This window comes from Pempheris klunzingeri, chromosome 20, assembly GCF_042242105.1.
Source record: "Pempheris klunzingeri isolate RE-2024b chromosome 20, fPemKlu1.hap1, whole genome shotgun sequence".
In the NCBI taxonomy this organism is placed as follows: domain Eukaryota; kingdom Metazoa; phylum Chordata; class Actinopteri; order Acropomatiformes; family Pempheridae; genus Pempheris; species Pempheris klunzingeri.
This window is the reverse complement of record NC_092031.1, coordinates 9,310,608-9,326,541: the sequence shown is the minus strand read 5'-3', so window position 1 is coordinate 9,326,541 and position 15,934 is coordinate 9,310,608. Positions and strand designations below refer to the sequence as shown.

Here is a 15,934-nt window from a genome sequence, read left to right as displayed (position 1 = left end):
ATAATTACTGCTGATTTGGCTACTGCACAATGACATGGTTCTCAAAAGGTAAGTGAAGAAAAGATCATAGACTTATTTCATGATTCTATTTCAGGAAGATACTTTAATTACTATGTCATATCCTTGGGTGATTCTCTGTTAAAAACCACAGAAGAGAACTGTGGCTGAACAAGAGCTTTTTGCTGAGATGCTGTTTAAAGATTTTCTTAGGTCACTGCACCTGCCAATGAATTTCAGAATAAAAGAAAGACAAAGAGGTGCACATACTAAGTTGCTTTTATTAATACAGAACTGCATGCTACAGAGACTGTACAGCATAAACATTTATTCATTACAAAAAAACATGGTTTTGGAACCATTTAAAATAACAGGAAAAAACAAACAAACAAAAAGATAAGAGCATAAAATAGAACAGGAACATCACAGCCGTTAAGGAAACATTCAAACTATTTATCATTAGCATCTTAATAAACCAGAGAAGAAATCGACAGATTACAGTCGCGTCATGTCAACTACAATGGCACCGAGTGGATGATTCTCTTGTAGCTTTTTTTACAGCCTCTTGCAACATCAACATGCCTATTTTTTCTATCTACCTATATGTAGTAGTGTACTTAAAAGTGGCAGTTTGTGTATTTTTTTGTATTTAATAGTTTTTTTATGAACCTCCTAATATACATAATTTGGCCCTTGTGGGTTTATACAGTATGATGTCCGCCTTTTTATTAAGTTTAAATTTTAATATTTGACAATTTGCTACCAAACACATTTGTTATAGCAACATTTATACTACATACATAGCAATCTATGTAACGTCACAGCAAAGAATGGTATCGAAATTAAAAAAAACAAAACAAACAACAACAAAACAAAACAAAAAAAGATCCCTACAGCATGGTTAGAGGGGCAGAGAAAATTATCACAAAATTTGGCACGGAAAGTCTGTACACGAATCTACAGTCTGAGAGATGTGACTGTGCAATAAAAAAGAAGGGCTTTAGACACTTTTCCAACTACTGAAGACACGGTACCCACTGTCTCTTGTTTCAAGTTTTCTTTTCTTCTTTTTGTAAAATGGCTTATAGACGCATTTCTTGAAATGAAGTTGTGCATACTTCTGTTCATGAGATCTACACAGTACACTGAGTGGAATCCAGGTTTTCAGCGAGGAAAGAAATCAATAACAAAAGATTTACCTTTTAAAACCTCCTTGTAAAAATGGATCATTCATATATAAGTCGCTTACCTTAAGAAAAAATATTTGTACAATGTATTAAGAAAAAAAAAGGTCAAAAAGAGACACATACAAGATACGACAAGCAATCTCTAAAGCAATAAATACTACTGGTCCTAGCGTTGTGACATTTTGAATTTAATAACCCTCAACACTCCCACCCCGACCTCCCCTCAAGCCCACCCAACTTGCCTGACTCCGCCCCAAAAGGTAAACAACAAAGAAAAAGACAACGCAGTGGAAGAATGCATATTTAACACAGTAACCCCCCCTCCCCATTATTCTGTACATTTAAACAAGAACAAGTAACATCACAATTAAAGTTGTTCCTCAGAGAGGTGTCACCGCTAGCCTCATGCCCTCCTAGAGTTTGAACAGATGTCAAATGATTGGTTCGCAAGCTCGTATTTAATACAAATAAAGAAGGAGAACCAACTCTTTCAAGAAAAGGGCTCATTGAATAATCTAGCCTACCTTTTTATATCCGTCTTTTAAACATTTTGAAGTTGAACTAAATAATTTTTCTGTTTGCACTGTTTAACACTACAAAAAAGACAAAACAAAATTCATAAAAATTTTGGCAGATTCACAAAGCTATACTACAGCTCATTGTATCATTTCTTTATAATAATTAGATTTTTTGATAATGATGGGTCAAATATTGACCAATGAACTTTAATAAAACAAAAACTAAAATTTCAAAGCCTTATGGCACAGAAACATAAAGAGAAAAGAACTGATGGCAAGTGAAATATAGCAGAGAGAGGGCCTAGAAAGGTGTGTGTGCAGAGCTAGAAAAGAGGAGAAGAATAGGGTAGACTATTCTATAGACTTGGTCACTAGCGACAGAGGCTGAGGGGTTGTGGAGGGGAGGAGCGAGTGGGAATGACACAGCGATGCCGAGGGCCGGGCCATTGAGGACGCCACAGAGGAGCCCGGCTGCCGCGAGGACGAGACGTCACCGTGCTCCAGGGCTCCGTTGTGGGAGGAGGCGCCGGGCGTTTTGCTAGCTGCAGCAGAGTTTTCCAGCTGAACCAAAGATGGTGGAGGCCCAGCCAGGAGGTGCGGGTGGTGGAGTGGCTGGTGGGCCGGTTTCATAGTCAGTGAGAGAGGTTGCATTTGTTCAGTCTGAGGTTTGGACTCTTTTGAGGAGGGGGAGGGAACCACTGAGGAGGGGGAGGATGGGGGGGAGTCTAGTAAGCTTCCGTCCGTAGAGGGAGGACTGGCACAGCTGCCTTCACCTTGGATGTAGCGAATGCACTTTTTTTTTCTCCTGAGGGACAAGGCGAGACAGAGAACATCTTTTAGCATCACATCTTCAAACTGCATTGCCTCTTAGCACTGTTGCTGGCTTAAATGCACCTTTACCGTTTTTAAATAGGAAAAAAAAACATTATCTGAAACTGGTTTCACATAACATTTTTCAGGTGCATTTAAGTAGCTCTGAAATCCTCGTGCTAAGAAGTAAGCTAGCAGAAATGACAGTCAATTTCAAAATACTAAACCATCAGACAGGACAGACATGAAGGAAAGATCACAGGTGAAGCACCTGGACAGGAAGCAGCAGGGAAATGAAAAGCACATAGAGATGGTGATGATGATGATGATGATGATTATGAGGAAACAAAATGAAGCAGATTAGATGTAGTAATGGTTGCTCTCTGGATGTAAACTCAGCCTGTCTTACAGGCAGAGCTACGGCTTGCGATCAGCCAGTTCTCTACAGCAATGTGAGGTTCCTGGACCTGTCTCACTCCTCTACCTCTAACTGGCTGTACTCTCTCTTCTCCTCAGGGGACAGAGTTTGGATACGAGGCGAAAAAGTCAACAAGATCCACACTACGCTGCATCTGCCCCACAGACACAAGTGTGTGTGCATGAAGGGTCAAGGCATCACGTTTGCATTTCTGCCTGGGGTCGGGACCCTCCCCCTGCCTGCTGAGTCCCGGGGCCAGGCCCGTTGCGCTCAGCGGAACCTGATGAACAAGCATGGGAGGGGAGGGAGTGTGTGTGTGGGGGGGGGGTTGTTGGGAAAGTAGGGGATTGTTGCATTCATCCATGGTGACTCTGCTGCAAAGGCTGTGTTCAGATTTGGTTAAGGGGGAATCTCTGCCCACCTCATCTTTACCCTGACCCTGGCAGTGACCCCTCTCTCAGCTCTCCATTGTATCATCAAGATGCCTGAAGGCCATGGAGTATTAGTATTTAAGACTCACAGGGACATGGAGTAGGTAAAAAGAAGACTAAGGTGTATAAAAAAAGAAAGATTGAGGCTTTTGGAACATAAAAGGCTGATCTACTGTTTAATTAAAGGTTGTCAAGTCCGACCTTTTCCTGTAATTCTGAGGTGAAAAATCTACATAAACAGGAGCAGAGAGAGCAGATTGGTGAGGATGAAAAGGAAGAGGGACATCGAGAAATCACATTAAAGGCTCACAAAACCTTGATTGCATGCTAGGGTGAAAGACAGGCATGCAGTTCCAATAAGCTCGACAGTGTAAGCACACGACACCAGACAGTATAGAACACCAGAAAAGTCTGAAAAAGGGTAGGGATGAGGCTTTTAAGTGCATTCTACACTGGGTGGTGCGGAGTATCGACCAGCTGTAAAAAGGTATCATTTTGCCACTACATACACATCTTGCTCCCGATAACTGTCTGTCAAACTGCAACAAATGAGCTAATATCCATTTTTTAACAGACATATCGATTCATAGTATGTGTCTGTGTATGTTATTGATTTCTGTCTCTCTGGGGAAATTACACCAGATGCATCTTTTAGAAAATGGAGCCCAGAGAGAACTTTTAAAGTCTCGGCTCCTAAGATGAAGACTGAATTATCGCACTTTCCAGTTTCCTGATCTCATGATCTGCTATTATCGTTTAAGGGATAATACAAGGGAGACAAGACAGCCAAAAATGGCGGACTGTGTGGAGGTGGCTGAAGGGTACGTCCTACTTATTTCAAAGAAATCTTTAATACAATAATGCCTGTGATCTGTTTAATTCTTGTTGGATATTACAAGAATACGTTTTAAATATGACAAAAACTGAGAAATGATCTTTGAAATTGGTTTACATACGGCTAAAAATTGCCTCTTAAAGACAAAAATCGAACAGAACTCTGCTAAATTTTGATTTTGAGTCGACCTATTTTAATCATTAAAACAAATGAAATGTGTAGCGGCACTAAGAGACAATGTGTTGCAATGGTTGGCGTTGACGAGTTGGGTCAAGAAAGTGGGGCAGGGTGTGGTGCAAGCCAGACACAGAGAAGGGTATTACTTAGCAGAAACAAATACCTACCATGAAAATATTCCCAATTCAAAGACTGCTTGTGTCAGAACAGAAAGACAACAGGTAGGGACTAAGTAAGGGTTATTGAAGAGGAGTTTGGAGGAAGAAGAGGTGGAGAAGGAGGAGGAAGAGGGCACAGAAAAGAGTGTCACTGAGTAGGCCCTCAGAGAAAGCAGGGCTAAATTTGTAAGCATAACATTGTTATAAAAAGGACGCCAATTAGAACAAACATGACAGTTAAGATGGGAGGGAATTATCCACTGCCTGGAGAGAAAATGGATTTCAACCATAGCAAGTTGGATTGTAAGAAATGTTATTCCAAATTACATTAGGAAACCTTGATCTTGCAGAGAGATACTTTGTTGAGATAAAATATTCAGTAATCTTATTTAGAAATCCATTTTCTGCCAGTGGGCTTGAACCGAGTTCAATGAGCGAAAATTGCTGTGAGGGAATTTATAGAAGGAATCTCCTCAGTAAGGAAAAAGAGCAGAAGAGTTTGCCATCGGTTACCACACTGATGGAAACATGTTTTAGAGGGATATAATAATCAAGGAGAAGAAGCTGCTCATTGTGGATGTCTTCCTCCCATTGGTACTACAGCAGTTATACCTGCACGGTTTGCACCATAAACTCAGCTGGTCAAGCCCGAACAAGGCACGACACTTCTTTGGGGTATTTGCATCTGTTAGCCAAAGAGGTAGACACAAACATACACACAGAGACAAAAAAAAAAAAAAAAAGAAAAAAGAAAATGGACACGTCATTGCACAGACAAAAACATGTAGCCAGGGCTTAGGTTTAGGCTGGCAACACTGGGATGTCCTCCATATCGACCAAGCCATCAGGCTCCAGATCCTCCGAGCCCCGACCTGCCAGTTTAGGATTTCTGACCAATCTCAGTGAGGCTTATTGTACTATACATTCTGCAATGAAGCCCCTGTAACCCCAGAAATGTTTCTTCATCAACACATACGCACAGACAACATTCACACAAAAACTCTGGCATATGCTGTTGAAACCCTTCTTCCCAAATAAGAGGTAAAAATCAAATAGTGGGAACCTAGAGATAGACCGGCAGGGCGTGGCTGGAGGAAGCTGAGAGGTCATGATAGCCTGGCGGGACAGACGGAGGGAGGGAGGCAGGGAAGACAAGAGAAGAAGAAGAAAAGGCAGCAGCAGAGAGCAAAGGAGGAGGTCCCAGTGTGCAGTTACCCAGCCTTCACCTGGCCCTGGCCAGTGCAAGCACACACCATACACACCTGCACGGGCCACACCAGTTATTCTGTTGATCGAGCCCAAAGCGCGCTCGACACTTCTTAGGAGCGCTCAGGTCTGATGCCGCAACAGGGAGGGGAAGCCAGCAGAGAGGAGGAATAGAACCAAAACCAAAAACATAAGGAACAGAAATCAAAAGGAGGAGAGAAATAAGGAGAAAAAACAGGTAACAGTGAATCTATGAAGCTTGGCAGTGGCTCATTGTGCAAGAAATCCCCCCCAAAACTCCCTTAAAGCCATTCTCAAGTGTGCCTTTAAAGACAGGACTGAACACAATTAGAGTGTTTCAGACATTAGTACAATCAAAATGCATGCAAATGATCAAATTATGGCATTAATATCGAAACAATCGCTTTCAGTTGTGTAATCTAAAGTTAAAGCTGCAGATAAGAAGTGCGCATTTGGTTGAGGCGATATAAGTGGAGCAAATGCAAGTGGATTAATTTAGTGCTAGATGTTATCAGTGCACTATGGTTTTAAAAAGGCAAGGTCAAGGTGCTAAAACTAGGCAGCAGTAGCAGGCTGCTAAAACAGCATGGTTGTGAGTTAGCCCTAGCCAAGTGAAGGACTAAAAAGGCTGGAAGCTGAAGAGGGAATCTACTCCTTAGACCTGGCATCAAACAGTTGACGGTTTTCCATCAACATTGGCTGTCTGGTGCAGAAAAGCTGCCAGACACTTGCTAGCTCTACCCAGCGACTGTGACATTATCAGATGTATATAGAGTGACAGCAGAATACTGTGGTGGACAGTTTGAGTCCAGGCCTTGTCTGAGTAGAGACAGATTTAAAGGGGGAGTAGGCCAAACTCATGCTGGCCTATAGGAAAGGCACAAGTGCAGCTACTGAAGCATATAGATTAAGGAGGTTTACCGTGACATCACATCCTTCAGGTCATACTCCACAATGATAATCTAACTTTAAATCATCAGTTCCTCAAGCATACTGCATTTTGATTATGTCAAGATACGGAAACTGCTCTAAACTAATCTAGCAACATGAGTAAATGGAGGTAAATTAAATGAAATAGATTCTAGCTTGAAGTCAAATAAACAATAGCAACATTTTAACAAAAGAAAGCAGCAAACAAAGCAAATAGAGCATATTTTAAAGTGTAGATTATTTAATTTAATCTGAAACCTGCCGAATATTGCACATTCATTGATAAATAAATATACATTAATCAAAAGGAAGAATAAAAAAAATAAACAAGTTAGTAATTTAATACTCAAAATGACATTAGCACCTGTAATCGGAGGGAGTGAAAGGCAAGGGTTTGGAAAATATTCTCTGTGTTCTGAAAAAAAGAACAGATAGAGAGGCCTTCAAGAAGAAATCCGTCACCAAACGAGCGCAAAATACATAATAACAAGTTGCCATTGCTCCTCACAATACGATCAGAAGAATATGGATCATGAGAGTAAAAATGGATAAATCATAGAATTAGCAAACCTCCTTAATTTTAAGATGTAAGTGATTTTTCTTATGTTCATATAAAAGCATGCATGAAAGCAAGCAAAGGGCAGCCCAGCAAGCACACACACACGCAGGCACACACACACACACACACACACACACCACACACAATACTGTAGTGCAGTCTATCTGCAGGGCACAGGCATTATAAAACGGGGCCACGCACACAACACTAGCAAAGTTAATGGCTCTCACAATGCTTCAACTTCACATTCTCAAAACATACATATCACAATACGAGGAACGCTAAGGGGCAAAGAGGGGAAGGGGGTGTCAAGAGGGGAGGTGAGAAGGAGTGTGGGGGGTCATGCATATTCAGTTGTTATTAGCTGGGGAAGGCTAGGGGAAAATGGGAAAAGGGAGGGGGGGGGGTATTACAAGCAAGTCTACCATTTAAATATTGCATTGGGTAGCATTACTATACCAAAAAAAAGAAGAAAAAAAGCCAGGCACAATAACACACACACAAAAGAAACATAACACAAAAAAACTAGCTTGACTTTTATCTTGCAAGATGTCACATCTGCCTGACACATGATGGGGCTCTTCTAATATGAGAGATAATTGCAGCTCACTTACCATTGCTCTCTGCTTGCTGCTTTTCCCTTTTTCTCTTCTTCCTTTTCCCCTGTTGGTTAGCCGCCAAAAAAATAGAAAGAAAAAAATAGACACAGACAGGAACCTTAGTTATTATATTGCAGAATGCCCAAAACATGAAACAGAGAATAGGACTCATCTTTGTGTTTACTTATTTATTCATTCATTCTTTCTCTGCCTTTTTTTTTTCTGTCTTTGCCCTCCGGTTTGTAACAGCCACTGCAGGCCAGACCAGAATTCTCCCTCCTCTCTCTGTTTTCTGTCTTTTTCTGCTCTTTTTTTTTTTTTCTTTCTCTGTAATCTTTTGTCTTATTTTCCTCTGTTCTGTGAACATCTAGACATCTTGATGAGCTTCTGATTTGGAAGACAGATTTCTCTGAGGCAGCTCATGGAAGACTCCACTGGCCAGCTTGATCCCAAAACTGGACAAAATTGATGAAAATCTGCGGACTAAGGGGTCAGTGTCTAGGGTTTCGTCTAGAATATTCACCACGGACTCATATAATCAACATCATGGTTAGAATTTGTTACAAATATTCCTCCATGTCATAGCAACTTGGGCTTGGGTTGAAGCGATTTGTCCAGTCTCAAACACACATATCCCAAAAAATACAGGAATTACAGGATCCCTCAAGCTAGATAAGAACAAAGCAAACATAAGTACTCATTCTGGTCATGTCACCTAGTGAAAGGGGAAAAGAGAAGTTTACGTTACGACTTGTAAACTTAAAAACTTACATAGTTGTCTCGTGCTGACCAGCCTGGGTACAGCTGCATGTGGAGCTGTCGCTCTTTCCTGGCCAGCTCGTAGTACTTGGCCTGCTCCTCCCGCGATAGGGCATGCCACTGTAAATTGAGAAAGAAGACACAGAAAGATTTTCACCATGAACAGAAAAATATAGGTATGCAGGTTGTGGACTGGTACTTAAATCTCCAGTCTTGGGCCAGTAGGTCACCAGATAAACCTTTTAATTTTCATGGTCCTCAATCACCACATCTCTGCTTGTCTTCTATCCCACCTGGCTGTTAACCGCATTCATCCCAGGTGCCCATGCATAGAATAAAGTTAGCTGAGCGCCACGATTATAGGATTTGATAAACCCTTCAGTTTGACCATTACAGTGTTGGTGTGTGTCTAGTGATCTGTTAGGACTTACCCTTCGCCCCAGGATCTGGTTGATGGCAGCACTTTCCTTCAGTGTGCACTCAGCCACCACCTTGGCCCTCATCTCCTTCATGTAGAGCATGAAGGCATTCAGAGGCTTCTTTATGTGGACCTGTTTCTTTTTCTCCTCTTCCTTTTTAGCGTCTGACTGTTTCCTGTGGAATACCAGGGGAGCAAAAAGGTGAGCAGAGACAGCCTATGACTGGCTATGCCATATGACACTAACACATTGAGCAGTGAAACTCTACTCACGAGCTGTTGAGAGAGCTGATGTCACTGTGGGAGGATTCCTGCTTGACGTTGGGTGTGACGATGGCTGGGTGTGGGATGCCCGTGGTGTGCAAACTGTGGTGAGGGGGCACCATGTGTGGGGGGAACCTAGAGGACAGAAGACTGTGTAAATCGTCAGAATGGACACGGGTGAAATGAGAAGATGGAGCACAAGTATACACAAGACTAAAGGGGCTGAATTCCATTCCCGTTTTCAAATTAACATGTCAAAATACAAAGTGTTTCTTCATAGGAATGGAATTGGCCTTTAGTCACAAGTAAAGACATAAATGCACATACAAACATCAACATGAAAATGTCCAAGGCTGGTTCCTGAATTATTATTCCCAATCGATTAGGATAGATTTTACTATTCAAAATGAGTGTTAGGTCAAAAGTCATATGATTTAATTTGATCACAGCATCCAGCCTGGACAGCTATACACCTCACACAAAGATAACTAAACACTCAACACACTTGAGCCAGGCACATTTTGTTTTTAACCTCTCTTTAATCACAACCTCATTGAGATTAATATTCTCTATCAAGGGTTCTGTTTGTGTCATAGATTCAATAAATGAGGGCTCTATACAACTTTAACCTTTCTACTCATAGTTATAGACTGTGGACTGATATATCAGTTCCATCCATTGCTTTTATCAGCACTGAGACTGATTAAGCACTACTCAGATCTAGAAGAACGCCCCTTTCATAAAGGTATAAACCTTCCTCAAAAACCTGTTAACAGTTGTCACCTGTGATAGCTGAGGAAATGGTTTCCAAATAAGATTTCAGTAACAATGGGAATGTCTTTCAAATGTCAATCAAATAAGTTCAATTCACTGTAACATTTGAGGAAACTGCATTTTTAGCAGTTACACTGATATGAAAATGCCAGGTTTTGGGAGGGTAAAGCTTGAACCATTATGTCTTATCAAGGAAGATTAAAATGTTCCTTGTATCACTTCAGGTATTGGGTCTCTATTTGCTTCCTCCTATTCTTTTCTGCCAATTCAGCACTGTCAGCAGCACTGACATTTTTATCTTGATCCCTCTGCACTCCTATCATCATTTCATCATCTCCAACCGCTCCACATATTGAGGCCAGAAACCCTTATTTATGAAATCATTTCACTGGCCAGAACAGCTCTCTGACTCTGCCGTACTGTATGTGCTAGTGTATGTATGACACTAATTATTTGTGTCAGATTATTTGAACGCTTGCGTCTATCTGCATGTGTATGTTTACAGCGCAGCGCCTCGGCTCCACGTGACCACACACAAATTTAAGAGAAGAGAGGAGGATGAAGGAGAAGAAAAAAAGGAGGAATAATTCTTTTTTTTTTTTTAAAGCAGCTCATTATCCGGCTGTGTCTGGCTGCATGGCTCCGAGCCAGAATATAATGATGAGGATAAACTCGCCAGGAACAACTAGTTTCTGTTGGAGGCCATCTCAGGGGAGTGCCAGTGTGCTCCCCCCTCAAACTCTTTCCCTCTTTTTCTCCTTTCCCCTCTTCTCCCTTCATCACTGACACATTGGTGTTTGTGCCATGTCATCCGTTGATGGGGAGCTCGGCAACAGTGGCTGCATATCGCCCATCATTAGGGCTGCCGCATTTTCTTCGCTCACTCCGTTTCCTCTCTCCCTGTTCACCCTCCCTCCTTCTCTCTCTGTGCACTTGTTAAAATTTCCTCTGTTCCAAGATCTATTTTTTCTCCTCTTCTTCTTCTTCTCTACTCCTCCCTGTCCCCTCACCACCTCCACGCTCCTTCGCTTCCTCTCACCCTCCCTCCCCTCCTCCTGCTGCCACTGCATGGCCCAGGTTATGGTTTAAACATGACGGCCATCCCTTTGAAGCGTGGGGGCATCATCATCATCATCCGGGCTCATCAGCAGCAAGCAGCGCCTTGGACCAATTTAATCAACACAGAGAGGGAGACGCAGAGGAGACCCACAACCATCCACCCACCCCAACCCTGGGGCTCCTACGTCTCAATCTGAAAGGTAAGAATGGCTGGCGGTGTTGGGGTGGGGGTGAGGGGTAAGGGGGGGGTCACTGGCACAGCAAGCCCAGTGTCAGCCAGTGCCATTTAATTGCCAATGCGAAGCAGTAGCCCCCGTGCCTGTTTAATGTATAATGATCCGGCCGGTGCGCTTCTCCCGTTCCCAAGGAAAAGAGAGGGAGCAGGATGATGGGGGAACATATCAAAGGGCAGGCTTAAGCATAAGGGGCAAAGGGGCCTTCACATCCTCCCACCTGTCACACATACATACGCACAGCCACAATATAGGAGACTTGCGCTGGCTCCAACCCCATTATCAAAATAATGTCTTTCATTTGCTCCACTGACTGTCTCTACTCTCCTTGGCTCTTTTTTCCTCCCGTCCTTAAAGAATGCATTTTTTAACAGGACCTAGGTGTAAGGTGCTCATTGCAGGACTACGAAGTACCAGATTCATTCCCTGCATCCTAATTCAGTTCGGGCTATGGCACAGGGGACTGATACTGAAGCAGCGCACTCCTGCAAAGAACTGGCTCCTGACAAGAGTACAAGGCCAGGGTCTCTTTTCTCCCCGATTTCCTCCTCTCAGCCTGCTCCCTACAAATCGTTTGAGCTATCACAACAGTCTAGTCCATTCTTTGAACAAAACCAACTGGCTGAAGGCTATGTATGAAAGGATTCTGCCATTTTGCTGACACAATTAGACAGATTTTTACTAGATTTTGTCAACAAATTGTTTTTTTTTTTTTTCGTGCAAGAGGATGGAGGTGGGGGATTTTTTTTTTTTTGGAAATGTGTTAAACCCTCCCATTCTCCAGAGAGCTCCCAGAGCCCTCCATCTATTCAGTTATACTAATTCAATTAGGGGCCTCATCACAAGGCATTAGCTCTTCCCCATGGCCAGTCCCCCCACACCCCAGCCAGTATATTCAATTAACTGCACTGGAAATAGGATGATCACAATGTAGAGGCTGTCATTAAGGGACCAAATTAGCAGTCACTTAAAACCCAGGTTGGCTGGGTACTGCTGCCAGATGCCAATGTCTGGACAGAACTACCGTCTGACCCTTTGCACCTGAGACTCACTCAGCAAAGGTTGGGAGGGGCAAATCTGCCTCTAATCCAGACATCGCTCTCAGAATGAATTTAAAAGTAATATTCAAGACGGTATATTTGAATAACTAAAGGGAGAGTTTAACAAAAAAGAAACAGCAAAAACCTGAAGTGAACTGTCTGGTTTCAAACTCAGCTTTCCCTTATTCTCAGGGCTATGCTTTAAAAAAATGTCATTCCCCCCTTGCAACTCCTCCCTCCCTGCATCTACATGATCCATCAATGTCAGAGAGGTCTAAACATGCTGCCCTCAGGAGCTGCTTTTCCAATCAGGCTGTAATTAAACTAAAGCTTGGCCTCATCCCTAGACTCCAAACCAGCCCCATCCAAAGTCCCCTGCTGCAGGGGCGTGTAGAAGGGAGGAGGGAAGAGGAGGAGGAGTGGAGGGAGTGGAGCAGGAGGCTGTTTGTTTTTTTGTGTTGCTTTTTTGGCTCCTCCAGACCCACAAATCACGGGCTTTTAGTCATCCAAAATTAATTATTTTCGCTTCCCACCAATACAGACGACATGCTTCCCTCAAGGGAACAGTAAGTAGTTTAACACCAACTGACAAACACACACACATGTATACAAGATGGCAACAAATACACATACCCCCCATGGGTGGACTAATGTCCACAGCAGCACTTGAGGTAGACCCTAATGGGCTGGACCAAAGCACTAGCCAAGTGTCAGGCCCCGGTTTATATCATCTAGTCCCCTTCAAAGAGTTGGTGTGTTTGTTTATCTGTCTGGCTGCTCAAACTCACAGCAAGGACATGCCCCTGCTCATTTCAGATCTGCCTGACATGCAGCGGGGGTAAATGTTCTTCAGGGGCCTCATTAGAAAATGATAAATATAATTAATATTTGAGCAAGCTAGCTGGAGCCTCACACTGGAGAATTGGCCTTTTGAACACAGAGATGGGGAGTGTGAGCTCTCCTTAAGGGAGAAGTTGCTGCTCACCGTCTCTGCATGTGAGTGTGCGTGTGTGTTGCTTGTGCATTGCCCTCACAGCCAACACAAACACACACACACCTGAATCTATGAGTAACTGAGTGCGCGTGCATGTGTGTGTGTGTGTGCGTAGCTCCTAGGGCTCAACTCACCTTGACATGGATGCGTTGACAGTGAGCGCAGTTGGGTAGGGGTGTCTGAAACCCCCTGTTGTGATTGGATAAACAGGTTGACCTTGCCTGGGAAGGGGGAAGAAAAGAAGAAAGGCAAAAGGTAAAGGAACGGGGTTGATGGAAGAGGAGAAGGTAAAGCCCTCTGTCTCTCTCTTCTCCCCACCCTGGGCCTCTTTATTCTCATTTGATCAGGACAAAAATCTAGGGGATTGCAGAGCGCAGATCAAAGGGAGGAAAACTCCGAACAATTTGAATGCCACAAATCTTGATAGCAATGGCTAATTAAATTTCATAACCCTTCGCTCGGTGTCGACAGAGTGGGGCCCTGTTCCTCCCCAAGCTGGAACTAGGTGTTTTGTTGTGATAATTAAAGACGAAGCGCGGGTCTCTTTAATGGAGCCATCACGCTAATTGAGGTCTACACATTCAAAGACAAACAATAATGAATGTAAATTTATACCAAAATAAAGTGCAGCAAATCAAAGGGCGCCATGGCTGTGCTCGGGGCCTCTCTCGGTATTTAGATCGCGGTGAGAAAACATTAAATTAACAGAGCTTAATTTGTAGCCTTTTGTCATATTAACAAGTGTTGACAAGAGTTACCAGGGGAGAGCCCCCGTGTGGAATTGTGGGTAAAATACGGGCAATCGCAGTTCATTACTCTAATTGGACCATACAGAGACATGCAAAATAGTATTTGCCACAAAGTAGCAAGTTGATGTTGGTGAGGGCCTGAGCAAGCCGCACTGGGCTCCTGTGGTCCAGGAATAAGTGTGGTAGAAAGTTAAGGAATCAAGTTTTAGAGGACTCAAACACAGAGAAAGGACCCGCTCTGGGGACCAGGAAGAGATGGCGACAGCTTCCATAATTCACTTTGTACACACAAAGACCAACAACCTTGTGCTCAGTGTGCACACAAACATGTAAGGTAATATCTGCCTCTAGTGTTTACTGGTTTTCTCTTCAAGGACTTAGCTTGATATACAGTTTATGCTTATTAATCATTACAATATGTGGCTGTTACCAGCCTTTGCACACAACTCATAAGAGAATACAGTAGAAAGAGTAATGAGGGGAAGGATTTACTTACTGTGGTACTAACCATCCCAGCGGATGGGGGATCTGGCCGACAGTGCCGGGTGACAGTGGGTAATAAGGAGATATATCTGGAGGATGTGGAGGCCTTGGAATTCCTGTGGAAGAAAGAGGATGACAGGAATAGAGAGGAGGTGGACAGACAAGATGATGACAGAGAGAACCAAATCTTTGTCAGCGCTGAATTCATTCTTTGTTGAGAGTTTCACATGTGAATGGGGCAGACATCACAGGAGTGCAGATGGGAGGAAGAGGGGGAGGAAGAGGGCTTGTTGCTTGCATGTACACAGTGCTAAATCACACTTCCTGATCAAAGGCCTTTGAGGCGGCGGCGGCAGCACAATGTGTTGGAAGAGGCAGAGTGGAGAGAGGTGAGGAGAAAACACCAACACGATTCTTGTCATATTTGTCTGCTGATTCAGAAGACTAATGATATAAAATGACTGAGGTTTAGAAGTTAACAAAACACAACATTATAATTAAAGCCGTCTCTGTGATCAGAGAGCTGCTAATACAGGTTGAGTCAGGCTGATTTGCACTGGCATACTGGCTGGATGGTTCTGGAGTTTATCTGATATTACACATGAATAAACCAATATTAGAACATGCAACAGTCACAGATTATGAGCTGAAAGTCTGCACCAATTTAACGACAAATATGTTCTGGTTTACCAAAAGTTTTGACACAGTTAATGACGATGTGAAACACAGTGTATGTAGTGGCTCCTTGGTCTCCATTTGGCCAACTAATCCTCAGATTTACCAAGAGTGGCGAATTGAGTTTGTTATCCCTAGCAGATGAACAGTGACAAAGATATCCCATTTAAGGACCAGCTCTCGTTGAGAGGATTGCCAAGCAATCACAGCGTCCGCGGGTTGCCTTTACTTTCTGTGGCAGCTGACAGGCAAAGAAACTGCATTGACAAGCTGCCCTGAATGAATACCTCCGAAGGTCTCATACACAGCTGGGTGTAAAAATAACTTTCTCTCTCATGACAAACTTGAAACAGGGAACACTAGACATGTCTAAAAGCACAGCAAGGAGGTGTGTGCGCTCAGTAGACCGGGAACTAGGGGACTTTCATTTTGGCTGATGTGTCTATCTTTCCCACAGCTGGCTTGCCTGTGCAGCTGTTGTTGCAGATATTTTGACCAGTGCCAACACAGCCGCGCCAGATCAGTCTTCATAGATCAGAACTTGGCCGCTGTTGGTGGTTACACCCAAAGTCTGCAGCAGATCCAGGTTATCCAGGAACGGACTCTTGAGAAAGATTCTGGTACTGATGGACAACATGTC

At 43.2% G+C, this 15,934-nt stretch overlaps 1 protein-coding gene across 13 annotated transcripts in view; it reads right to left on the bottom strand.

The window, feature by feature from the left end:
• Window positions 1–265: 265 nt before the first annotated feature.
• Window positions 266–15,934, bottom strand: part of tcf7l2 (transcription factor 7 like 2) — an 88,218-nt gene continuing 72,549 nt past the window's right edge. For 2 of the 13 annotated variants that reach the window (XM_070851243.1, XM_070851251.1), the window contains 9 exons: window positions 14,633–14,735; window positions 13,522–13,608; window positions 9,297–9,437; window positions 9,037–9,199; window positions 8,618–8,725; window positions 7,862–7,925; window positions 7,053–7,103; window positions 5,144–5,216; window positions 266–2,507 (listed from right to left, as the gene is read on the bottom strand). In XM_070851243.1, the coding sequence (XP_070707344.1) occupies window positions 2,054–2,507; window positions 5,144–5,216; window positions 7,053–7,103; window positions 7,862–7,925; window positions 8,618–8,725; window positions 9,037–9,199; window positions 9,297–9,437; window positions 13,522–13,608; window positions 14,633–14,735 (1,244 nt within the window). In that variant the 3' untranslated portion in view covers window positions 266–2,053. Of the gene's footprint in view, window positions 2,508–5,143; window positions 5,217–5,793; window positions 5,867–7,052; window positions 7,104–7,861; window positions 7,926–8,617; window positions 8,726–9,036; window positions 9,200–9,296; window positions 9,438–13,521; window positions 13,609–14,632; window positions 14,736–15,934 lie in introns of all 13 variants that reach the window. The other 11 variants (XM_070851249.1, XM_070851256.1, XM_070851248.1 and 8 more) reach the window with 9 other exon arrangements.